This window comes from Maniola jurtina, chromosome 22 (genome assembly GCF_905333055.1).
Source record: "Maniola jurtina chromosome 22, ilManJurt1.1, whole genome shotgun sequence".
In the NCBI taxonomy this organism is placed as follows: domain Eukaryota; kingdom Metazoa; phylum Arthropoda; class Insecta; order Lepidoptera; family Nymphalidae; genus Maniola; species Maniola jurtina.
Genome location: NC_060050.1, coordinates 11,256,272 through 11,272,698, shown reverse-complemented (window position 1 = coordinate 11,272,698; position 16,427 = coordinate 11,256,272). Strand labels below are relative to the sequence as shown.

The 16,427-nt window shown below is 37.4% G+C and overlaps 1 protein-coding gene and 1 pseudogene across 1 annotated transcript; both read left to right on the top strand.

Moving 5' to 3' along the window:
- The first annotated feature begins 1,361 nt into the window (after positions 1 to 1,361).
- On the top strand, positions 1,362 to 2,413 carry LOC123877046. The gene is made up of 2 exons (XM_045923561.1): positions 1,362 to 1,578; positions 2,097 to 2,413. Exons 1-2 carry the CDS (start codon positions 1,479 to 1,481, stop codon positions 2,300 to 2,302), a joined length of 306 nt encoding a protein of 101 aa, XP_045779517.1. The 5' UTR covers positions 1,362 to 1,478; the 3' UTR covers positions 2,303 to 2,413.
- A 1,032-nt stretch (positions 2,414 to 3,445) lies between these two features.
- Positions 3,446 to 16,427, top strand: LOC123877113 (annotated as a pseudogene).

Below are 16,427 nucleotides of genomic sequence, written 5' to 3'. Positions count from 1 at the left end.
TAATAATGTTAATATTTATTTCAATCTCATCAATACTAATGAAAAAAATTGGAGTGTCTGTCTGTAATTTCGAAATAACTACCGCATATTAAGATCATATGGTTATTTGAACGATCTATAACTGAATCACACGTTTTTAAAATTTTTGTCTGTCTGTCTGTCTGTTTGAAAAGGCTAATCTTGGGAACGGCAGAACCGATTTTGACGGGATTGTTACAGACAAGTAGAGAATTGACCAGGGAGTAACATAGGCTACTTTTTTAACCGACTTTCAAAAAGGGAGTTGTGTTTTTCTACCTATGTACACTGAAATCTCCGAGATTTCTGAACCGATTTGCGTCATTTCTGTTTTAATCGATAGAGGAACTTTGCGACATTGTTTCATAAAAAATTTGAAGTCCAACTCCTCAATCCTGATGCTGCAGGGGATCTGACCAATCCACGCGGGCGAAGCTGCGGGCATCAGCTAGTTTTATAGTAAAGGTCAATAAGCAGACATGAATAATATGATCTCCCGCTCTGACTTGCCTTTGTGGTAATAATATAAGTAAGTTGCTAATTAGTAATATTTTATCGACAAATATAGACAGATTAATAGTGTTATTATTTATTTTGGCCAGAATGAGTAGCTGTACCCGACTTATCATGGAGTATTTATGCGCGGATTTTCCTTGGCGAAATTCCGCTTCATGTGTTCCAAACTTAAACACATACTCTGTTGAACACAATCTGTAATCACATATGATTTGCTATCCCTTTCATAATTCTCCCTACGGAAAAGGATAGCAGTAGTTTAAGATCTGTCAATTTAGTTTATAGATTGTGTATACAACTGAATTATGGTCATAGCATACATAATATTGACTGGGAAAGGGAACGTCACCGTATCAACTGGAGCTATCCAAAGTATGAAACTCCTTAATGCAACGCACACTAATCGGAATCGTTGTTATGTGTGCTATGACCTTTAGGAGCTATACTATCGATACGAACTAGTGAACTAGGCAATCTATTGACCCAGTGCGGCTGGGTGGCAATTAGGATACGATTAAAATTCAAATTCAATTTTTTTTTATTCAATTAGACTTTTACAAGTACTTTTGAATCGTCAAAAGCATCTACCACTGGTCCGGAGTGTATTTCCTACCGAGAAGAACCAGCAAGAGACTCGGCGGTTGCTCTATTCAAAGATTTGATATACAATATCATGCCATGTATAAAAGTAATTGAGGTTCCGATTAGAGTGCATTGCAGTAAGGAGTTTCATAATTTGGACAGCTCAAGTTGATGCGGTGACGATCCGTTTCGGAGTTGATATGTGTGCTATGACCTTTAGAAGCTATACTATCGATATGAACTAGTGAGGTCATTATAACAAGAGCATGAAGGCAATCTATTGACCAGTGCGACTGGGCACACCAGACAACATTCTTGTATAACACGGACAAATTAAATATCTATCTCTGGGCTCTGTCATAATGAAGTTTCTGGTTGCTATATGTTTAATCGTTCTGGTCGGGTTATCCTTGGCCAAAGACCTATTCCATCCTAGAGGGTGTATCTGGAAAGAGGGACTCTGTAAGTATTTTTACAAACTATTTTAACGCATAGTTTGTAGATTAATAATTGTAAGCCTGTTACTGTTTAGTTAGTGACTTTGTAAACAAACTATGTGTTTACATAAAAGTGCGATTGTCAATGGGTATATAAAATTCTTAAAAAAAAAAAAAAAAATGGCGTCTTTTATGCGCTTTAATGTGCGGGCTGAAAAAGATACAGTGCAAACCTCAGTCGGGTTTTTTTTTAATTACTTGTATGAGCTATGTGCCCGCCCATTGCCACTTCATTATAAAGCTAGTCACACTAATATAGGCGAAAGTTTGTGTGTATGTATGTTTGTTACTCCTTCACGCAAAAACTACTCGACGGATTTAGCTGAAATTTAGAATGGAGATAGATTATACCATGGATTAGCACTTAAGCTACTTTTTATCGCGTAAAATTAAAGAGTACCTGAGGGATTTTTAAAAAACCTATATCCACACGAACGAAGTCGCACTGTATCAGCTAGTGAATAATAATATTTTTGATTATAGGCATCCGTGATTGTGAGGAAGGTACCCACGAGGAATACAAAATTCTGTGTTATTACTTCACACCGGAACCAACCTGTGACAACCCTAATCCGGTGCCTGATACTGAGCTGAAATGTGATCGTTCCGCGTGCTACTGCGACGCCCCCACTGTGCGGGATACTGCTACTAACAAATGCGTGCGATTGGAGGATTGTCCTAAGAAGTGATTTTGCCAAAAAAAAAATGAAAAGCATTGTTTATGTTAACGAAAATGTACCAAAGAATTTTTTATCTGTTTGTAAAAAAAATTCAATAAAATGAATTTTAAAAAACTCTAAGGAATATCTTTTAATTACACATCGCACAATATTTAAGACATCGCACTAATATTATAAAGGCGAAAGTTTGTGTGTATGTGTGTGTGTGTGTGTGTGTATGTTTGTTACTCCTGCACGCAAAAACTACTGGACTGATTTGGCTGAGGAATGGAGATAGATAATATCCTGGATTAGCACATAGGCTACCTTTTATCCCGGAAAATCAAAGAGTTCCCACGGGATTTTGAAAAACCTAAATCCACGCGGGCGAAGTCACGGGCATCGGCTAGTTTGGATATATTATAAAACTAGCTGATGCCCGCTATACTTCGTCCGCGTGGATTTAGGTTTTTTAAAAATCTCGCCGGAACTCTTTGATTTTCCGGGATAGAAAGTAGCCCATGTCACTCTCAAGATCTTTAACTATACCCATGCAAAATTCACACCAATCCGTTGCTCCGTTGGGACGAGATTGAAGGACAAACCAATTATCCAACAAACAAACACACTTTTGCATATGGGTAGTGATGGGTAATTATTTTCTGGGCCAAAATAGATACCCCTTTATACAAGAACTATTTAAAGGTAGAGACAAGGCCATAGCCAGAAATTTTCAAGAGCGAGAAACCCTACACAAGGAGGATCTATAAAATTTGGAACGCGTTTTGAAAAAAAAATACCATAGCCGAAGTCGTTAGAGAACCCTCTCGTAAAAAAAAAAACATTTTGTTTCCTGGTAAGTATTATTTTGGACATTCAGTTTTGGTAGTAAGCTTGAAGTAATAACTAAACAAGCTACCTTTGTACTAACTTTAACAGATGGGCCGTAAAAACTAGCAGATACACAGACCCACTTTCGCATTTATAATATTAGTAATATGGATTTCGGCCGTGAGTTTATTGTGCAATCATTGCGGAATTTCTCGCGGAATATATCGCGGATTTCCTCGGCGGAATTCCACAATTTTTGTGGCCAGCTTTAACTTAAGTAGGTACATATTACTGATATCAATAATTGACGTCATCACAATTTAAAGAGCATTAAAACAATCTATTTAAGGCTAGATGACCAGTGGATCTTCGGACACCATACAACACTCTTGTATAAGACGGACAAATTAAATATACCTCTGTCATTATGAAGTTGCTGATCGCTTTGTGTTTCGTCGCTTTGGTCGGGTTATCCTTGGCCAATAGAGTGCCGTATCCAAGAGGCTGTATCTATGTTAATGGGCAATGTAAGTATTATTGAAATAGTTAACTTTATTGGTGGAACTTTTTTAACTCGGCCACTTGCTCGGTCACATCAAAAAGGAAGGGTTATGATTTCAGTAGTCACACTAATATTATAAAGGTGAAAGTTTGTATGTGTGTGTGTGTGTGTATGTTTGTTACTCCTTCACGCAAAAACTACTGGACGGATTTGGCTGAAATTTGGAATGGAGATAGATAATATCCAGGATTAGCACATAGGCTACTTTTTATCCCGGAAAATTAAAGAGTTCCCACGGGATTTCAAAAAACTTAAATCCACGCGGACGAAGTCGCGGGCATCATCTAGTCTAAAATATTTGTGTTTACGTATATTTCACCGTATCGCCTCGACTACTAAGCCAATTTTGATGAATTAGGTGTCAAATGTCAATCAATTCTTTATTATGGTCCAGGTGATATAGGATAGGAGGATAGGCTAATTATTATTACGAAAAAAAAAAATTTGATGGATGTTACACACCCAAAAACTGAGATTTCAGTATTGGGTGGGATATCAAATGAAAAACCGGCCAAATGCGAGTCAGACTCGCGCACTGAGGGTTCCGTACTCGGGTATTTTTTTCCAACATTTTGCACGACAAATCAAAAACTATTATGCTTAAAAATAAATAAAAATCTTTTTTAGAATGTAGGTATACGTAAAGCCCTTTCATAACCTCATTTGGTATAGTTATCTTACTTTGAAAATTGTAACACATTCAAATTTTTTTTAAATGATGTTACCACAAATTCGCGGTTTTCAGATTTATTCCTGTACTTGTGCTATAAGATCTACCTACCTGCGAAATTTCATGATTCTAGGTCAACGGGAAGTACCCTATAGGTTTTTTGACAGATACGACGCACAGACAAACAGGCAAACAGGCAGACAGACAGACAGTCAACAAAGTGATCCTATAAGGGTTCGGTTTTTCCTTTTGAGGTATGGAACCCTAAAAATAGCACTAATTTTGGTTTTGATACTAGATTTATTTATCAATATATTTTTTACTTAATAAAAGCCTGCTTGCTTTATAATTGTAAGTACTTAACTACATTATTATCTATTTAAAAACATTCTTCTTAAATTGATTAGAATAATATTATGCTTTTACATATAAAAATAACTTTATCACATAGTGATAGATTACAAGTTGAAAAGGCCACTTGCTTATTAGATAAGTTTGTATTCAATATAAAAAGTTTGGTAAATATACCTAATTATCTAAATGGTATGTTGATTATTATATGGCATGGATATCTTCCACGAGTTAGTAAAAATGTTAATAACCTGGATTGTAGTAATACAAGTGCAAATTAAAAATTTATAACACCCCGGACAAGTGAAGGTTACAGTAACTAGAAAAGAGCTGATAACTTTCAAACGGTTGAACCGATTTTCTTGGATTATAGCTAAGAACACTCTCGATCGAGCCAAAAAACACTAAATCAAAATCGGGTCATTAGTTTAGGAGCTACGATGCCACAGACAGATACACAGATACACACGTCAAACTTATGACACTCCTCTTTTTGGGTCGGGGGTTAATAATGGTGTGTTTATATACCTAACGATACTAATTATGAGGCTAGAATTCAAATTGCACCCGTGCGAAGCCGGGGCAGGTCGCTAGTGTGAAATATCACATTTCACACTAATATTATAAAAGCGAAAGTTTGTGTGTATGTGTGTGTGTGTATGTATGTTTGTTACTCCTTCACGCAAAAATTGGATGGATTTGGCTGTGGAATGGACATAGATAATATCCTGGATTTGCACATAGGCTATATACTTTTTATCCCGGAAAATCAAAGAGTTCTCACGGGATTTCAAGAAACCTTAATCCAGGCGGGCGAAGTCGCGGGCATCGGCTAGTAATCTATACAATCGTCTAATATTCTGTTTTGTGATCGGTCATAATTATTTGAGAATAGTAAATTCACCAGGCAGTAATTCAGTTGCTACCTATATGTATATACAGAACTCCCTGAATTTAGGCGTAATACATGTAAGGTTATTTTTAAAAAGTTGATTTGAGTTGTCAAAAATAATATAAAATTATTAATTTAGCTGATGAAGGTAGTTTGGTAAAATCGATATTTGGCTCATTCGATGTCATACAATCTGTTACTAGGAGGCCAACAAGATTGAACTTGCATAAATACGGGTGTTTTGAATGTTTTAGTTCAGTCTCCTTCCGAGATTCGGGGCGATATCGCATATTTTCCGTATTTGGGTTGTGAACTGGATAATTAGATGTTGTGATAGCAATCACGCTCTAGTTAAATTATTTATTTTGGCATTAGTTTGTTTAGATTAAAACTCTCGGATAACCTTGCACATTAAACTTGTGTTTATTTTGTGTTGGTTTTGGAGAGGACATTCCAATAATTCGATAAAAATATTAAAATAATACCTGCTTTTCTGAGTGACGCCAATAATTCAGAAGCGGGACGTGTCTCACGTTGTCTTAATTTCGCTTTGGTATCTTTTTGTAAACAACCCACATTTGATTAAAATTTTTATTGAGTTTGATTTGGTGATTAAAATTTTTAGTTTTTTTTTTAATAATTTAGTTTTTTGTGAAGTGGAAAGTAATTTGCAATAAGTGGTTCAGATTTTGTATACATCGAATGAGAAGTTAGTCGTTTGGATTTATTGTTGACTTGATATTAAAACTGAGAGTTCGGCAGTTCAAGGGTAGGTTTTAATGATTTGACGGAGGGCAGGATAGCCCATGATTTGGATTTGACTTAGGGCAAGGAAGCCCGCGACTGACATGACAAGATTATTTAGAAACACGAGGGCGTGTTAAATTCAGGACGGCCGAACTGTAAGGTTATTTTTAAAAAGTTGATTTGAGTTGTCAAAAATAATATAAAATTATTAATTTAGCTGATGAAGGTAGTTTGGTAAAATCGATATTTGGCTCATTCGATGTCATACAATCTGTTACTAGGAGGCCAACAAGATTGAACTTGCATAAATACGGGTGTTTTGAATGTTTTAGTTCAGTCTCCTTCCGAGATTCGGGGCGATATCGCATATTTTCCGTATTTGGGTTGTGAACTGGATAATTAGATGTTGTGATAGCAATCACGCTCTAATTAAATTATTTATTTTGGCATTAGTTTGTTTAGATTAAAACTCTCGGATAACCTTGCACATTAAACTTGTGTTTATTTTGTGTTGGTTTTGGAGAGGACATTCCAATAATTCGATAAAAATATTAAAATAATACCTGCTTTTCTGAGTGACGCCAATATACAATAGAATACGAGAATAGTTGATATGAATTATATTTCGTCGCTTCATTCTTCAGATATAATTAACAAAATGGTAAATGATACAAAATGGTAGTACCTTTACCTTGCAGGCAACACTTCGCACTTTTAGAAAAGAGAAAGTCAATTTATTTTATCTCTTGTGGGTAGGTTCTGTGACGGTTCGTCATTCTTTTTCCGTGCGAGGCAACAAGCGCACGCTTCAAATTAAAAGAATAAATTAAATATCATAGTGAAAAAACGAAGAATAAATTAAATATCGTAGTGAAAAAATTAAGAGGAAAAGTGAGAGAAAACATAGGCGATTAATTGTGTACTCATAGGCGATTATTTGTGTACTCATCGTCGGATTCCGAGGACAATATGGGTAAGTACTTTAACAATGCGTTACAGTGTGTAATTCCATGGCGTGCGTAAAGTGTCAGGCAGGCTTTCCTGGCGGTTAACTGAGGGTTAACACGAAGGACAAGCATGACACTAAAAAATCAACCCAAGGGTTTAGCGCCGGTCGACTTAACCGGACAAGTGAAGGTATCTGTAGGCTGACCTGGCGGTTAACTGCGGGTTAACACGATGGTTCAGCGGATGCCAATAACACCCTTTGTTCCCGAATAATTAATTCGGTAGATTCATTGCTAAAATATTATTTCAAACTACCCTTAACTTTTAACACCGTTTTCTCGTTTTCGTTCCTGAATGTTTAATTCAGAAGATTTATTGCTAAAATATTATTTCAAACTACCGTCAAAATTTAAACTTTTAACACCGTTTTCTCGTTTTAAAAAACGGAACACAAGGGTCAAATAAAAAGAATAACGCACCGCCCCTGTTATCTCGTTCGCCAACGCCATCGCCGCGGTCACCACAACAGCCAAAGGCTCCGCCTCCGTCAGCTTGCGTAGCTGTGGATGAAATTGTTCCGTCGTCGTCACAAGACGCATGCAGCGAGCCGGTCGGTGCCGGAACTCGAGCCGGAATTATAACATGCTTTGGGGGACGCAGCGGACGATATACCGGCTTATAGTCCCAACATTCATGGTAAATTGGCGCAGCGATGGCTCCCAATTTTAAAGTACGTGACTCCAAAAAATAGTAAACTGTTAAAAGCTCCGAATTTAAATTCAGATATGTCTGCCGCTGTCGCGGATATTGCAAGGGCCCGAGACAGAAAGCTTCAGTCGAGGCAGGATCAGCTGGGCCTAGGTATAACGGCCATAAATAAAGCGATGACCTTGTTATTGACCGATGGTGACAAGGTACAAGCGTTTAAAATTTTTATCGGATAGCTGCCGAATACTTACCGATCTTCACTTTACTGAGACAAGTAAGATCGAAGCTGATCACCCCGGGACTAGATAAATCCTTTTTATCTGTAATTCAGGACCAATATCTGTAACTCCTTTCGGAAATACACTTAAGTACCTAGAAAAAATAAAAGCCTCAAAGGCCATTGAGAAACAGGGACTCCAAATCAAAAAAGGGAAAACTTCGACATCGAAGTCCGAACCCAGTACCGCCGCGCACGGCCGATGACGCCGCCGCGCGCGCCGCCACCGTCAACGCGGAACTCATCTTTGTCTCCAAGCGCGACGAACGCCACCAACAGGCGCGCCCCAACGCGGCGCTAACACAGGTACACGCTGGCAAACTGCAGCATTACAATAATTGTGGGCTTAGGATTACTAAAAATTCTGTAGTTTTAGATTGGGTTCGCAACGGTTACGGTATACCTACCTACCATTCACTCATAAAGTAGTGCAATATAATATCCCTCATAATACCTTCTCAATTGGAGAAAAACGGGAAATGGCATTGGCCATTATGAAATTATTAGAATTAGGAGCTATTAGAAAGTGTAAACCTCAAAAAGATCAGTTTATTTCTAACACCTTTTTAGCTTCAGAAATCTAACGGCGGCCATAGGTTTATTCTCAATCTTTGACAGTTAAATTAATACGTTTCCAATTCTCATTTTAAGATGGAAGATCATAGAACGGCATCAAAAATGATACCAAAAAACGACTTCATGGCCACCATAGATCTTAAAGAGTCCTACTTACTGGTCCCAGTAACGTGTGCCCAACGTAAATATTTACGATTTCAATTCGAAAACGGAAATGCACAAATAATACCTAACTTACGAGTTAAATGTGATGCCTTACGCCGTTTGTCCACTGCACAGTGCACACCGCACGGCACGACATAATACTGTGACGACTCCGAGTGCCATACATTTCTATGCCATACAGTGCTATTCATTCATTCTACCGTTTACCCACTGAACGACACCGCACCGCACGACAAACGAGAACAAAAATGACATTGACACTGACACAAGCAGACCGGAAAAATGTGGTACCGTGTCTAGTGGGAAAAACGGCCTTATGGTCTATGTTCCGCCCGACGGACGTTTACAAAATTAATAATGAAGGAGGTAGTTAGTTATCTAAGGTATGCGGATATATCGCATTTCAATCAGTCGTGTATTTAGACGACATTTTGTGCATCGTGGACAGCTTTGACAAATGTCTTAGAAACGTAAACGAAACTGTAAGGTTACTAAATTGTTTAGGTTTCGTAATTAATTACGATAAAAGTAATTTACACCCTCAACAGGGTTTTAGGGTTTATGTACAACACAGTTGATAGATCAATATCGCTTCCCTCAGATAAGCGAAACAATATTCTGAACCTAGTTAAGGGTAAGCTTCCACTAAAACCAAGAAATCTAAGATTTCAAACTACTTTACCATCATAGAAAAGACTTTCACGTAATTGAATACATGTTTAAAAATAAATCAATCTTTCGTCTCAACATTTAATGTATCATGTTTACATAAACTATTTTATTTATTTTGTAGTGATCAATCTCCCGTACCTAGTTTTACGAATCATATTAATAACACGATTGGTTTTATTGAATAAAGCATAAGTTCAATCAAAATTTTTTGTGAAAATAAACTAGGTTCTATAACAAATCTATTTGTACAGTTTTGGTAAAAATCCATTTATTTGATTAAAAAAAAAAAAAAAAAAAAAAAAAACATAATAACATCACTTTATATTACAATAAATACCATGAAATGCCTTTGTTTGTTTAGTTTGTCTGGGATGTTTGTTAAAGTGCTTAACAAATTTTATACCTACCGAATGGTACTATTAGGGATTTCGCTCAACTAATAGGTGTTCTCACCTCAGTCTGCCCAGCTGCAAGATATGGCTGGTTATAGACATGGTTATAGACGAAGAAATTAGAAAGACTGAAATGCCTGGTTCTTAATAAGCACAAAAGTTACGATGTAAGATTTAAAACCCAACGTGGATATCTTGCCAGATTTGATGTAGCGGTCGAATAACATTCCTACCACATCAAATACACTTATGATTCCTAATTTTGATTTGGAAATTTTCAGAGACGCATCCGGGGCAGGCTGGGGAGCTTATTGCGAAAACAGGCACTTGACTTAATCATGGCATCCTTATCTAAAAATACTTTAGATCAATACAGCGGGACCTATAAATTATGGTGGCAGTTCTGTCTCGGTAATAAACTCGACCCCTACAAGTGTTCACTTTCGTCTATAATGATATTTTTAACTGAACAATTTAATAAAGGTGCCGCATACTGCTCCCTGCACCCACCGTTCCGCACGGTCTTTACTTTAGGTACCTAGTGATTTAATTACCAGCGATGGGGAAACGATTACTTAAAGGTGCCTATAAGTTAAGACCAGCCACATCGAAGTATTCATCCACTTGAGACCCACAGTTAGTATTAAATATCGCCAATTGGATACCCAATATTTCGTTAGAGAAAATCACCGAAAAATTGATATTTGCTCTGTGCACAGCACATCGAGGACAAACTCTTTCGCTAATAAAATTGGATAATATATTGATAAGTACTTAGGTCTCACGGGCGTTAATCGTAATTAATCGTAATCGGGATATCAGACGTAATTAAAACTTCCGCAGCTGGACGTGAGCAGCCGGTATTGTTTTTACCTTATTTTAATGAGAATAGGTAATTTGTCCCGCTACCGTCATAGAGGACTATTTAATCCTCACCAAGAAGATTAGATCAGTAACTTCGAATAACCTGGTATTAACATTCAAACGACCGTTCAGGCCCGCGACCGCCCAAACCATCAGCAGGTGGATTAAACAAGTGTTGGACGAAAGTGGCGTGTTTGTGTCGGTGGTCAGCGCGCACAGCATGCGCCAGGCTGCCACATCCGCGCCGCGCGCCTCCGGTATTTCGGTGGATACCATTAGGAAAACTGTCAGTTGGACAAGCAGCTCACTGTCCTTTGCCAAATTTTACCATCGCAGAGTATTAGATGACGGTATCTTGGCCAAGTCTATTTTATTACCTAGGGAAACGTGATTAGGTTTTCCTAGGGACAGGTATTGACTACAATATAGAATATCTAATAAGTAATGACTTATTTACCTAGTTGGTTTAAAAACTTACCTTTCTTTGTATACCTATCAAATAAATGTGTAAGATTTATTTTGTTACCTAATATAAAATGTGATTTGTTTGGCTAAACACTGTTTACTGTTTGGCTGTCTATTTTTCACTTTTAAGTATGCAAAATTTTCCTCTCTAAACATCTACCATTTTGTTAATTATATCTGAAGAATGAAGCGACGAAATATAATATATGATCAAACGAACTTGCAAAGTGAAGTTCGATCGATATTATATGAGTACGCTTCATTCGAAGATATATACACCCTCCCGAACCCAAACCCTTATCAGGAAAATTTTGTTCCTGGTAGTTATTTACTTACTCTAAAGAAATGACGAACCGTCACAGAACCTACCCACAAGAGATAAAATAAATTGACTTTCTCTTTTCTAAAAGTGCGAAGTGTTGCCTGCAAGGTAAAGGTACTACCATTTTGTATCATTTACCATTTTGTTAATTATATCTTCGAATGAAGCGTACTCATATAATATCGATCGAACTTCACTTTGCAAGTTCGTTTGATCATATATTATAAATTAGGTTATGGGCTATGTTCGAGTTTAATTATTACCTACACAATACGTCATAATATATCACTTCTAGGTAGAGTATGTGACAGGACGAGATGGCAATCGGAGTGCGGACGCCCCGCACACCCGCACAGCCCCCGTGCTAACCCAGTGCGGGATAGCGCGTGTGACGTGACGGTGTGCAGGCGTCCCCCGCCTATTCGTTATCACACTAATATTATAAAGGCGAAAGTTTGTACGTGTGTGTGTGTGTGTGTGTGTATGTTTGTTACTCCTTCACGCAAAAACTATTGGATGGATTTGGCTGTGGAATGGACATAGATAATATCCTGGATTAGCACATAGGCTACTTTTATCCCGGAAAATCAAAGAGTTCCCACGGGATTTCAAAAAACCTAAATCCACGCGGGCGAAGTCGCGGGCATCGGCTAGTTGTTAAAAATAATTTACTTTATTTAAAAGTATTATTCTTTATTCCAGGCCATCGTCCTTGTGAAGAAGGCACCCACGCCTACACAACCGGGTGTGGTTTCAAAACACCGGAAGCGACCTGCGACAACCCCAACCCGGTAGCCGAAACCCACGGACATATCTGTGACTTCACCGCGTGCTACTGCGACCCCCCCACTGTACGGGATACTGCATCTAGGAAATGCGTGCGTTTGGAGGAATGCCCTAAGAAAGAGGAGGAAAAGATAGATGTAGAAAGGAAAGAGGAGGAGAAGAAAGATGTAGAAAAGAAAGAGGAAACCAAAAATTAAAAAATATATTCAAAAAATAATATGATTTAGGTTAACTATCCCTTGTGAAAAATGTACCAAAGTATTTTTCACTGTTTGTATTGTAAACGTCAATAAAGATGAATGCATTTTTTTTCAATTAATTACTTACACCTTTCTTTATTATAACACTAGATGGTGCTCGCGACTTCGTCCGCGTGGATTTAAGTTTTTGAAAAATCCCGTGCGAACTCTTTGATTTTCCGGGATATAAAGTTGCCTTTATCAATTTCCGGGATGCAAGCTACCTCTCTACCAAATTTCAACGTTAAACGGATTAACGGATTACGGTATGACGGTTAAACGGATGGACCTTTAAAAATCCCGTGGGAACTCTTTAAAAAAGGTTGCCTAAGTCCTTCGCCAAGATGTAAGCTAATGTACCAAATTTTATCAAAATCGGTTAAATTGTTGGGCCGAGTAAAGCTAGCAGACAGACAGACAGACACTCTTTCGCATCACACTAATATTATAAAGGACAAAGTTTGTATGTGTGTGAGTGTATGTTTGTTACTCCTTCACGCAAAAACTACTGGACGGATTGGGCTGAAATTTAGAATGGAGATAGATTATACCCTGGATTAGCACATAGGCTACTTTTTATCCCGAATAATCAAAGAGTTCCTACGGGAACTTTAAAAAACCTACATCCACGCGAACGAAGTCGCGGGCATCAGCTAGTTCATAATATAGTATGGATTTCAATATATAGTACTGTAACAGGTAGTTTACGCGCATAAGCGCGATTTTGTGATAATTTCCACACCTTTTACAGTTTGACAGCTTACAACAGTCAAAGCCTTCCAATAGACCAGACCAAAAAGAATTTAGAAATTAACCAAATTGACAGGAATTGAAGAACCTAGCACCTTCCACTTATAAGACTACAGTCAAAGCGCTTAAGAGGGGTCTCTCCGTCACTCACTCCACACAAACGTAGTTCGTCTCTTATTGGAATACTAACCAATACCCAATGGAATTATGTAGGAACGTTCCGAGAACTAATATCTATGCCTGTGGTTTTCCAGATTTCCGTTAAAATAATCGGTTTCAAAGTTACGCGGTCTTAAAAATCCACATACAAATCTTTGAGCCTCTGTAATTTTAAAACTACATATTTTTAGAAAAATTTAAAACACCACAGGCACAGATATTAGTTTGTAGAATATGCCTGCAAAACATGGACTTTGGTTGCTTAATATTCAAATGAAATTGGGAGTACGATTGTATGGAGTAAGTGACAGAGAGAACCCTGTTAATACTTACAATGCCAGGTAGGTTGCTAAATGTCATAAGTACAGCTGAGAACAGGTTGAGTGTCATCATATTGCTATTAAAAGTGTCAAATAAAAGAATAAAGAAATAAACCTTTGATGACATTATTATTCCGGGGCATGTCAAACGTCACCCCGTCACGACGCTGCATTTGCGTGACAGCTTGATGAAGAATTTTCCTAAATAAATAAAATATTAGGGGTGTTTGTTTTATTTTCCACAATTCTCATAGAATGTTATGTAGAGTGTGACTAAACTAAATTGACACGCCTAAATGTATTGCTGGAAGGGTTTTTTTTTTAATTATATAGACTAGCGCTTGGCTGCAATCAGACTCGCTAGCGATTAGTGATGATGCAGCAAGGATGCAGCCTAAGATCATCTAAGATGGAGCGCGCTTGCCTATAAAGGAAAGGGACAACCATATATTAATTTTTGGGCTGTTATTTTAGTTTAGCCTGTACTATTGGATATTCTCTGGTATCAGAAAATGCTGGTGAATCAGAAAAAGTGACAGCCTAGTGGTTAAAAAGTCGGCCTTCAATTCGGGGTCCGGAGTTTGATTCCCGGGGACCTCTAACATTTTGGATTTTATGTGCGTTTTATCACTTCAAAACATTGTGAGAAAATCTGCATGATTGAGAGTTCTCGAAAATGTTCTCAAAGGTGTTTGAATTCTGTCAATGACCAAATGCGAATCATTTGGTCATTCTGGTGGACTATGGCCAAACCCGTCGCATTCATGACTTTGAATAAAACAATATTTGAGATTTTTTGTCCATCCATGATAATTATTGTAAAGTGAAAGTGTCTCTGTCTATCTGTTTGCTACCTTTTCACATCCTATCTGTTTTTCCGATATTGACGAAATTTTTATACAGAGGTAATCTCTCGGAAATGAACTTAGGTTACTTTTATCCCGAAAAACTAAGGAGTTCTCTCGGGATTTTTAAAAACGCTACTGAAGTTGTGGGCATTGTTTGATACTTATTTAACAATGTAATACTGGCACAGAATCACACGCAAGACTGAATAAGTTTTCTTCAGCTAAGTGCTGATAGCACGTTAAAAAGTAGAAAATAGCATTGCATGATAGGAATCATCAAGCCACCCGAGTGAAGCTGTGGCCGATCAACTACATAGTTAAATATGTTGATATATTGTTGATATTATAGACGAGTGATGTCATCTTATTATCATCAAGGCAATATATTTAAGGCAAAATGACCAAAGCATCTTGGGACACCAAACAAGACTCTTGTATAGTACGGACAATATAAATATCCCTCTGTCATAATGAAGTTTCTGATTGCTTTGTGTTTCATCGGTCTGGTGGGATTATCCTTGGCCGATACAAAAACATATCCGAGAGGCTGTAGATATATTCTTGGAAGATGTAAGTTATTTTTAAAGCTTTTTATAAATATAGCTATAACTAAGTTACTTATTACTTCCTTCTGAACTGGTGAATTTTTTTTTGTCTTAGAATAACCACCCAGGTTTTTGTGTTTAACTGAACTGTCCATTCTATGACTGAGATTCACTTACGAATCTCGCTGGTTCTAAAGTTTTCAATACATTTTTTTTAAATTAGATATATTTGGCATAGAATAGTTTGCATCCTTATCATAATCATCTTAATAAATATAGGATACATTTTATCCCGAAAACGAAAAATCGCCATATTATCCTATTATTGTTAATGTACAGTTCAGACTGCTATATTTTAGTTTCAATATTATACAAAATATTCGGTAGGTATCTTAAGTTTGATAAATAAAATACTAATGAAATATCATTGCTTCTAGGTTACAAGGAATGTGAGGTAGGTACCCACGCTTACACAACCGGATGTGGTTACTTGACACCGGAAGCAACCTGCGACAACCCCGACCCGGTAACTGATACTCGCGGCAAGATTTGTGACTACTCAAGTTGCTATTGCAACCCCCCAACTGTGCGGGAAACTGTTACTAAGCAATGCATGCGCTTAGAGGATTGCCCTAAGAAAGAAACGGAGAAGAAAGAGGTAGAGAAGAAAGAGGTAGAAAAGAAAGAGGTAGAAACAAAAGAGGTAGACAAAAAAGAGGTAGACAAGAATGAAGTAGACAAGAAAGAGGTAGACAAGAAAGAGGTAGACAAAAAAGAGGTAGACAAGAAAGAAGTAGACAAGAAAGAGGTAGACAAAAAAGAGGTAGAAAAGAAAGAGGTAGAAAAGAAAGAGGTAGAACCGAAAGAGGTAGACAAAAAAGAGGTAGACAAGAATGAAGTAGACAAGAAAGAGGTAGACAAGAAAGAGGTAGACAAGATAGAAGTAGAAAAGAAAGAGGTAGGAAAGAAAGACGTAGAAAAAAAACACGTAGAAAAGAAAGACGTAGAAAAGAAAGAGGTCGAAAAGAAAGAGGTAGAAAAGAAAGAGGAGGAGACGAAAAATTGA

Bases quoted from the DNA above. Each gene is read 5' to 3' on its own strand.
- LOC123877046 (XM_045923561.1), top strand. From the start codon at position 1,479: ATGAAGTTTCTGGTTGCTATATGTTTAATCGTTCTGGTCGGGTTATCC. The intron at 1,579-2,096 runs GTAAGTATTTTT...TTTTGATTATAG, and splicing joins TATCTGGAAAGAGGGACTCT to GCATCCGTGATTGTGAGGAA.